General features: G+C 31.0%; 2 protein-coding genes across 9 annotated transcripts; one reads left to right on the forward strand and one right to left on the reverse strand.

Annotated features, from left to right (window-relative positions):
- The first annotated feature begins 2,304 nt into the window (after nucleotides 1–2,304).
- LOC108742802 (focadhesin) lies at nucleotides 2,305–7,793 on the forward strand. Of its 7 annotated transcripts, XM_025974380.1 has the most exons (15): nucleotides 2,305–2,381; nucleotides 2,472–2,778; nucleotides 2,837–3,019; nucleotides 3,074–3,236; nucleotides 3,291–3,579; nucleotides 3,644–4,421; nucleotides 4,478–4,681; nucleotides 4,778–5,019; nucleotides 5,222–5,430; nucleotides 5,502–5,732; nucleotides 5,794–6,039; nucleotides 6,101–6,291; nucleotides 6,352–6,664; nucleotides 6,728–6,915; nucleotides 7,702–7,793. In XM_025974380.1, the coding sequence occupies exons 2-14, from the start codon at nucleotides 2,501–2,503 to the stop codon at nucleotides 6,887–6,889; spliced, it is 3,489 nt and encodes a 1,162-aa protein (XP_025830165.1). In that variant the 5' UTR covers nucleotides 2,305–2,381; nucleotides 2,472–2,500; the 3' UTR covers nucleotides 6,890–6,915; nucleotides 7,702–7,793. The 7 variants fall into 7 exon arrangements, with proteins under 7 accessions (XP_025830165.1, XP_025830164.1, XP_025830166.1 ...); XM_025974379.1 differs by having other exon boundaries at nucleotides 6,101–6,664; XM_025974381.1 differs by lacking the exons at nucleotides 6,728–6,915; nucleotides 7,702–7,793 and having other exon boundaries at nucleotides 6,101–6,514; nucleotides 6,570–6,663.
- Nucleotides 6,998–9,790, reverse strand: LOC108742803 (dymeclin). Of its 2 annotated transcripts, XM_018478132.2 has the most exons (8): nucleotides 9,482–9,790; nucleotides 9,268–9,414; nucleotides 8,787–9,199; nucleotides 8,543–8,728; nucleotides 8,292–8,473; nucleotides 8,110–8,235; nucleotides 7,318–7,944; nucleotides 6,998–7,262 (listed from the first exon to the last, which is right to left on the reverse strand). In XM_018478132.2, the coding sequence occupies exons 1-8, from the start codon at nucleotides 9,613–9,615 to the stop codon at nucleotides 7,119–7,121; spliced, it is 1,959 nt and encodes a 652-aa protein (XP_018333634.1). In that variant the 5' UTR covers nucleotides 9,616–9,790; the 3' UTR covers nucleotides 6,998–7,118. The 2 variants fall into 2 exon arrangements, with proteins under 2 accessions (XP_018333634.1, XP_018333633.1); XM_018478131.2 differs by having other exon boundaries at nucleotides 8,292–8,728.
- Between the last annotated feature and the right edge of the window lie 252 nt (nucleotides 9,791–10,042).

Here is a 10,042-nt window from a genome sequence, read left to right on the forward strand (position 1 = left end):
GCATATGTACTAGATGATGTATGGGTTTTATTATAGAAATGACAGGTAAATTGTTCACACTTTTCTGTCAATTGCTTATGTACGTATTGCTAGGAAATTGTTTGGTTCTAGAAATTGCGTATATTCCCTGCGTACTTATTTGTTTATTTTATGGCTACTTTAGTCTTCAAAATTGTAAACAAACAAGACATTACTTACTAGTACGTAACCATTAAGTGTAATCGTGAATACCTAACTAGAAGGGATTTTAAAACCTCATCATACAAAAAATAGTAGTAAATGTGGTCATTAACAGTATGCATAAACTAAAGCTCATTTATCTTTCACTTAAACTGTCCAATAGTTATTAATTTTAAATAAACAAAGACATTTTAGTCGGTACACATAACAATTTGAAACGTACATTCATTAAAGTTACTTACGTATCAAACGTTTTAAATCGGTTTTAATTTTTACCGTTAATAGGTTGGTATGAAAAGCTTGCGCTTTTATTAGTGCAACGTTGTTTAGCGCAAAAACCTTCGGCAATTGGACAAGGTTGATGAGGCAACTTACGTATGAATACATACATATAATACTGTTGTAGTTAAACTTGAACTTAGAGAAGGACGATACGCCAAAGGTTCGATAATTTGACATCAACCCATCATTGACAATTTAAAATGAGTTATAAAAGCCAAAGTTCAATATCATATTATTAAACTCAACGGCTTCCAAACACAGAAAAAAAATATGTATTTAACCTTTTATAGGAAATTATTTTTCTAAAACAAGTATAAATCAATTTTGTTTTTGTATTGGGTAGCCGCACTAGGATATTTGATTATAATGTAAAGAAAACATATCACTTGTCAATATCATAAGCGGTGATCATTTTACACAATTATTTTAAAATTATTACATGAAATATTTCCCTTGAAATAGCGTTTTGCGTAATTTAGCCCTGATAAACTGACAAATTTAAATGTTGAGGCAGATTGAGAGTTATAACGCGCCACACCTGTAATAAGTACAAAATAAGCAATAAAACTTATAGTGTCGTGGATGAAAAAATTATTTATCAAAATCATAAATAAATGAAAAACTACGCAAACTCTTCTCCTTATACGAAATCGAATGATGTTTTTGCTACTGTGCTGGTAGTAAATAATTTTCTTTCAAGAGGCTAGAACCGGAATTTATAGAAATTAGAAATGAAGAGCAAATTCAGGAACATGAAATTTAAGCTAAATTATCGTTTGCATCGCCCGGTATATTTATGAAGTGAACATCAAGGCAAATGACTACGAAAACAGTATTTTAAATAACAAATTATTACCAAATCGCGTAAAACAGGAGTCATTGGTTGACCAAGTGGAAGATTATATTCACGTGATTTTAATAAAATTAATTCGGCTGAGCCGTTTAAAAACTGGGTCATTAATAAAAAGGTATTTTCCACAATCTCTCTTGTCCTTTATTGCCGCAAATATATACGTATATGAAACTCATTTTACTCCTGCAAAATAAATAATTTCATGGCTGCTGTCAATGTTATCAACCGGTTCGGTTGGTTGAAAATAATTAGCGGGTGTAAACTAACAATAAATTAGTATAAATCAATCGATTTTGTCACGTTTGGGAAAACCCCGCTACGTAAAAATGATGTGAAAAACAACAGACCTTTAAATAGATGAAGTTTTTAACAAGAAAATTATGATTCTCTCTCCCAATTCCACATTATAATAATTTCAATTTTTCAATTTTAAATTAGACATTTATTTGCCGATTTTGTTGAATTGACTAATTCACTGCTTCACCTCTATTTCTGAACAGAAATATAATCTAGTTCTACCACTAACTAGCTCTTCTTGTCCGACATAAGAAGGTCTAATAGTCTAATATTTTGGTCATTTTTTACATTAGTTGACATTGGAATTGAGACATGAAGTTTAGTCAGGTAGGTAGTACTCACCAAGTAGAATCGTGTGGTAGCATTAATTCCGTGCGGAAACCAATGTAGCTTGAGATACAGGCTCCTAAAGTTATTTAATCGGAGGAAATTTCGATTGGTACGGCCCTGGCCGCAGCCCTTCGTCAGCTGTTCTCGCCAAATATGCATTGATGACGTCATTAGGTTAGGTAGATGTATGACAGACTCGAGTATGTTTAATGCCCCTGCCCGCCGAAGTCGGTCTGATACATTAGAATAATGTTAGGAAGATATGTTTTAAGACAAACGATGTTTGGCGGGAACAGCTGACGGAAGGCTGAAGCCAGGGCCGTACCTACCGGAATTTCCTCCGATTAAGAAAACTTTAAGGGCCTGTATCTCACTCACATTCATTTTTAAACAAATAGTAAACAAAATTCTAGTAAATACTACTACACTACTTTACTTTGTGAGTACTACCTACCTGAGTAAACTTCATGTCTCAATTCTAATGTCAACTAATGTAAAAAATTACCTTAACTTCTTGTATTTGTTTCAGTACATCGTTTCATTGTGTAGATAATAAAAATGAACGAGATTGAAGAAAGGCTGGCCTCAGATAATCCAGCATATATTTGTACTTTATTTTCTAAACTTGTGTCAGTAATTGAAAAAAAGCAAGATGAAGTTGTTACCAATGAAAATAGACAACTTGAATTATTACAGTTCTTGGAAAGGAAGTGTATTGATAAGAATTCATTAGTTGCTCTCACAGCTGCTAGGGCACTTTTGAAACTGGTGCAGGATGGTATTGTAGACAAAAACAAAGTACTACTTGACTTGACTTCAACTATAGTTGCAACTGAGTAATTTACCTGCCTACAAACTGAAAATTTAAAAGTAAATTCCAAATATATCTTGCAGATCATACAGTGGTTTATGTTATTTACTAAATGAAATGCTGGTAATTAAGATGGTACAAAATGAAGGGATCTATTATAATTTATGGTCACCACAGCATCCCCTGGTAAGTGTCATGAATCAACATTTTAAGAGTAGTGTGGAAATTTTCTATAATATTGAGAACACCTGTGTTATTAATCAGAGGTAATTGTATTCTTTAAAATCTCTATTTGTTGTAAAAATAACTTCGTTTTCTAGAAGTTATATTACAAAACTGTATTGGCCCATTTATTACTATTTGTTTTGTAATCCAGAAAGTCAGTTGAATACACCGATTCTTTATAAGTATTGGAACCTTTTACTAAAGGAAACTGATAATGAGCACATGAACTTAATGTTTAATATAGTAAGCTGGATGCAGGTATAAAATAGTTATAATATATTTTGATGTTTGTTTTGAGTTACCAATTTTTAGTTTCATAACTCAAATAGATTATTAATTATAATTGATTTCTTGCTGCAATGTCTTGAAGTACATATAATAGATAAGAGCACGTACATTGTTGAAGCACTAGCAGTTTTTCTGTCATCTTTACTACATGATGTAATTAAACTTGGGTTGAATCCTATAAGTATTATCAGAAGCTTACAGAAAACTTTAAACTTTTTAATGCATTCTAGTAGTTCTAATTTAATTGTTCTACTGATTTCTAGCAGTTTAATTGACTGCCCAGTGAATTATTTAACAGATTTACTAATTTTATGTAAGTTTAAATGCATAATGATTAATTGTAGAGAAGTTTCCTGATATTTAATTTATAATTTTAGGTGAAATGCTTCTAAAAAGTGCCGACATTAATGAGTTGTCCTTGAGGTGTTTACAGATATCATTATTTAATTGGATGGTCTTCAAGAGTGACTTATTAGAAATGAAATATATTAAAAGAATGATAATTAGAATTGAAAAAATAACAGAGCAGATAAATAATGGAACTAAAAAGGATAATTTAACGTTTAATTGTCTTGTTAAAAAGCTAAAAAGTAATCAGTACAACCTGCACATAGCATTTGAGTTGTATACACTTTGTAATTATCTTAATGCTGATGTATTTATCTTTTGGCTTGCCAGATTCTCAAGTAATATGAATGAAGTGCTTTCAAAGAATTTATTTATATTTTTATGTGGAATGATTTTATTCAAATCATTAAATGAAAATGCAATTAACGAATTGCTTCAACTTCTAATACATCTGGTAAAGAAACACAACTGTTATTCAACATTACTGTTGACAGCTGTATTGTACAAACTTTCATGTACAAAAAATCCAGAGATGCATTTCATATTATTGAAGACATTTCCGCATCTAATAATCTGCAAAGAAAACGTTCCTTTCATCTTTCATACATTGGAGTCACTCAGGAGTAGCACCATTCCAGTACGGACATTTATAATGAAGTTGCATTTTGATATTTGGAACCTAGACCCAAAATATTACATTAATTTACAAAATTTGTTGACTGAGAAGATACACAAGATATCTTTAGATGAGGATTTAGAAGTTAATGTGGTAAAGTCGAAAATCTTGAGAGAAATATGTATAAAAAGGTAAAGGCAGAAAAGTAATTTTAGGTAGCTGTTAATTTTAAATTTAAGTATTGTAGGCCGGAATTATATGGGGGCGAATTAGTGAGTTTCTTATCTGAAGTTTTGAATAAATATAGGCACAAGAATGGATCTTTACCATCTTCGTTAGCTTTAGAAGGAATTTCAGCCTTGTGTAAGGCTGGGATTGTTGATATATTTAGCACATTAAAGGAACTTTTTCCAAAATTCAGATCAGATACTAGAGATCGAGTGTTAATAAGGTGTGTGGTGTTTTTTTATTGCTTATTTGTCAATCGTTATGAATTCATTGGTAATTTTTGTACGTTTTGAATGTTTTTTTTTTTTTTTATTTCCAGTTTTTGTAACTTGGTAAGCACAGTACCCGATTATTTTGAAGAATCTGAAAGATGTGTTAGTTTATCACAAGAAGTCACGACGTTGTTGTGGGAATTCGCCACACAATCGGGAGATAAAAACGTTAGACGTTCGGCTTACGAAGGCCTAAGTAATTTCAAAATCGAAGACATAAGCGACACTATGCCAGAGAGATATAAAATTTGTACAAATGATGTTCTGCCGGCATTTGGTTTAGTTAACTGTAAGTTTAAAACAGTGGTTTATTTCTATTTTGTTGTTATTAATATTATAGTTAAATTTAATTGAACCTAAATTATTTTAAATTCCTATCCACGCTCTGAAGCCTATGTCATTCTGCGTGGGCGATAATGCTGCTTGCATTTCATTGTATATTCTCGGTATTTAATGGATTTAAAGTCATTTCTATATTAATTCTTTTGCAGGCGAATGCTGGATAAATATTTTAAAAAGTTCTCCTGAAGACACTTTAGACGCCATCGGTACTATGCTATTTAGATTAATTGAGATAGAAATAATCGAATTTCGACCTAGAATTTACCAGGTTCCAGAAGGTGGACGAGAACCCGACACATACAATTATTTATCAGTTTATAGTCCCTTGAGAGCCATAACAAACTACGTGAAATTAAACGTACGACTATATATTATTTTGTTAATGGTACTTTTTTTTCTTTCTTTTGTATATTATTGTATATATTACAGGTGCAAAAGATGAAGTTGAATGCAGCTTATTTGCAGTGCTTGAGAGTTTTAAGTCTAGAATATAAAAAGCCGTTACCCCCCTTGGACTGGTGTTTTTTACAAGAATTAGTTCATTATAAACAAGCCAAGTTTTTTTGTATTTGTATTGCTTCTCATCAAGTTCGGTCATCAGGATCTGCCCGACGTTTTATGGAAAATATCGTGGTCGCATTGACAACAAACGAACATGAGGTACAATAGCAAAAGACCTTTTCTTTTTACAAACTAATTATAATTTTGTTTTATACTGCAGTGTTTGGATGTTTTTCAAAACTTGAGGTTTTTATGCGACAGCATACAGCCTGCGATATTGAGGCCTTTTATAAAGAATGCTTTAACTTATTCCCTAAAGTTATACGATGAAGACGAACATTTTTTTAATACTATAAACACGTGTTTGAAAAGCACGTTGAGCAGACATGATATTCATGAAGCAAATAGAGCTACTATTAGCGACGTTTTAGTTTACGTTATAAAAAATGCAGACCAAAAGAGTCCAGTAAATCTAAGATACAACATAAAAAATTGTAATGAGATACTCTTAATTATTTATCTTTCAGAGTTTTGAAAGCATTTTAAAAACGACTGCAGAGCTGTCGAAAAACTATGTTTCAAAATTTAACTTGGACAGAACGTCGATATGGAAATTTCTGTTGTTCGTAAAAGTTCGGATTGCAAAAGCTCTATACTCGAAAGAAAATCACTTTAGTTGGTTAAATGAGATTTTTAATGTAGAAGACTACACTCAGGGGTATATCGGAATATTTATAATGACTTATAATATAATGAATAAACTTTTGTATGCCTACAGAGAACAAATAGTAATTTTACAAGAAGTTGTTAAGGTTATTAAAAAATACAAGAATGATCCTTCAGTTAGAGTGTGGATTCTAGAACTGCTAGGTCAAACTCAAGCACTCATAGTGGACAACGGGAGCACAGAAAAACGATTAAATTTTCTTTGCAGTACTATTGTAATTTCGTTCATTTTTCTAACGGATCAAGATATCTTAATACTTAATCCCCTAGAGATTATAAAGGACAGTAACATGGCCTTAACGTTGTTTCCGTCCAGCGTATATGGTGCAGTTAAGACAAATTTATGGCAGGAATATGTGCCACAGGTAAGATATTAGAACGCACTTCTTTTAAATCTGAATCATAAAATTTATCGTTTATAATTTCAGCTTTTAGAATGGCTTTATAACATGTCCAACTGTAAATTTATTATGTTTTCTTATCAAACTACCTTTTATCAAACTCTCTCAGCTTTGAGACACGAGAAGGCTTTCGGACGTAAATTATATTGGTTGAAATACATGGACAGAAAAATGGATATTATTTCGTAGGAATAGAGGAACAATTTTTAATGTGTGTAAGTGCATATAGTACGATTTCCGTATTTTATCATTAACTGGTTTTCTGAAAATTTAAACATTTAGATCACTGTTACAATGTTACCAAAAAAGTTATTCATTTATTGTACGATATATTCCCATATGCAACTGCTTTACTTAGATAATGAGTTCAAAAGTACTATACAAAATCAAAATATGCTTATTAATAATAACGAAGTTATTAACAAATAGGCGAAAAAAGGGTGACGTCGTTTGTGTTCCATTGTAGTAATGAATGTTGTACCACCAAAGACCAAACGTAAGGTACGAAAAATTCTTCAGGATGATCTTCTTCGACATATTTAAATTTGAGCTCTGGAAATTTCTAGAAGACAAACGGGAAATTTTAACGTATTAAAAATATCAAGTAGAAATCTTACAGTAAGTTTCTCTTTTGGCCAGTATTTTGACTCTGCACGTATCAAAGAAAATACTTCATTGTAGTCGTTCTCTAATTGCGGCTGTTTCTTTTCTAATAAATCAGAAAAATATTTAATGATTATGTCTAAATTCTTCATGATATCCGCAAAAATTGGGTTTTTTCTGTAATTCTCGAAAATATCTTTTTTATACAATAATGTGTACACGAGATTCTCGTTTTTTGTTAGCTGGCTGCTCAGACACGAATTTAATATTTCCAGGACCATCCGAAGTATTTCTTCAAGAACAACTATGTCTTGCTCCGTATTCGACTCCTCGTTTATCGATATAACATTAGCGCCAGCACCAGACCTTTCTTTTTCTAATTTTAATTTTTCTTGTAGTCTGCTGTATCTCTTCGCAAGCGTTTCAAACAACGACAGGAATCTCTGGCAGACATACGGATGAAGATCGCTAAAGTGAGCAGACATGTTAGCCAGCGCTGCTAAGCAGTTGGTGTGAAGGTACTTGTCTCTCATTCTCAACATGTTATATTGAATCGTACGAACGATGACCAGCACCAGCAAACCACCCAAAGATATGTCGGGAATGTTACGTTCGGTAAACCATGAACTTGATTTTATTTTCTTAAAAGTACAAGCATTTAAAACGTCGGCTCTTTTTTAATTTACAGTAATATCTTTTAATGATTTAATTAGTAGCTTGCTTGGTGAATCGGTCTTTTTTTAAATTAATTTGAATTTTAAATACATCCACAATAAACAAGAAATAATACACACATACATACTTACAATTCTATGTACTTTTTTATTGAATACATCATCTTCACTCAGAATCAGTAAAATAATAAGAGACATGTATATATGGTGCGAATTGCAGTTTGGAATGCTGTATAAAGTCTTCAGAGTTGGGATAATCTAAGAAAAAATAACTATTAAAATATTTGCACATTTTATAGATATTATGAACATACCAATTCATCTATATTGTCGTGTTGTACAACATAAGTTTTAAACGATAAATTACGATGCAGTAAAATATATTCTAATAAAGTCACACTGTCCATATTTCCATGCCTGTGCAGGGCCTCAAACAGTTTATTATAATCAATTTTAAAAGAAGTCACCTGGCTTGTTAGACCCGATGTGATAGTGCCTAAATATATGATAATGTATGATAAAATAATTGATTTTTGTGTTATGAATAATTTAAAGTAATTACTACCTGAATTATCACTGCAAGTAAACAGGCATTGGCGGTATGGATTGCTGTCATTTATAGAAATATTTATTAATAACAATAGCAGCATCAAACTTTGCGAAGCAAGGGGTTCTTCAACCATATTAACAGCAGGGTTATCTCTTTTTTCTTGATTAAAAGTAATAATAGACCACAAACCTGATGCAATTCCTAAAAAGAAGACAAACATATTAAGAAATGTCTAGCAAAAAAAGCAAATAAAAATTACCAAAGACCATGCTGTGATGTCCATAATTTCTTACACTGGGTGGCAACTTTTTTTGATCAATATAATTCTGTAAAAGCCTTTTGACCAATAATGGAGCATGAATATTATGTGTACCTTTCATTATTATATGATAAATAATCGAATTGTCTGTGTTACTTGAATTCAGTTGCACAGCCAATAGTATAATTAAACTAATTACCACTTCTAAATGTAATAAATAAGTTACTTCAACAACTGGTATATCAACAAGAAGTTCAATTAATGATCCAATAAAAGTTCTCGTTTGTTCTGCAGATTCAAACTTGTTTTCTAAATGTTGAAGTATCTGTTCTTCTGTTAAATTCTCAACCATGTATTTCAAAATATGTCTTATAATATATAAAGCATTGTGAGTTTGCCAAATAAATAAGTTGCTGAAATGAGTTCAAAACAAATCATTTGTAAAACTAGAAAGCAGCTATCTATCACCAAAAATACTTACTCACTTGTATCAATTGCTTCTACTAGTTCTGATACTTTTAATAGAAATATTTTAATAAGAGTTCCTACATTATTTGAGTATGAATTATTTTCTATTAACTGCTCAAACTGAGTTCTACTGTTAGTTTCCAGCATGAAATTTTGATCTCTGAAATTACAACAATTCATAAAATAATACTAGTTAAACTTATTAGTATGTAAAATAAAATAAATACTTGATAATTAACGAGGGACTATTGAATGCCAAGAAACGATTCCAGAAGGGATCGTTTGATGAAATATTTTCTTTTCCTACGAACCGTGACACGTATTCATTTCTAGTTACATCTGCACTTGCTCCCGTCCCCATTTTATTATGTAGTTATCTTCGCATAATAAAAGATAAATATGTTTTAAATATTGAGGTTGCTCACGTATAATTAGCAAGAATACAGTTTTGTTATCCACTATAAATAATTATAAATCAAATATAACTTCAGTCAACGTAGAGGTTATATTTATCATATTTTTGTCAGGATGGGTAGCCTTTGAATATCGGTAGAGTGTTAGCCAACTTAAGTTTATTTTAAATTTGAATTTTTAATGAAATATTACAATTCATAATAATTAACAATCTATTTTTGCTTATAAGCAAGGGTTTTAATATTTTTACAGGCCTTCAAATCAATTAAAATGCTTTGTGAATTTTCTTTTTTTTTTATTTTAAAAAACTAGAATCAGAAAGTACGTATTATATAAATAATTAATATATAATTACTCTTAACAAAAACAGTCAA

Source organism: Agrilus planipennis, unplaced genomic scaffold (assembly GCF_000699045.2).
Source record: "Agrilus planipennis isolate EAB-ADULT unplaced genomic scaffold, Apla_2.0 scaffold40, whole genome shotgun sequence".
Taxonomy (NCBI): Eukaryota; Metazoa; Arthropoda; class Insecta; order Coleoptera; family Buprestidae; genus Agrilus; species Agrilus planipennis.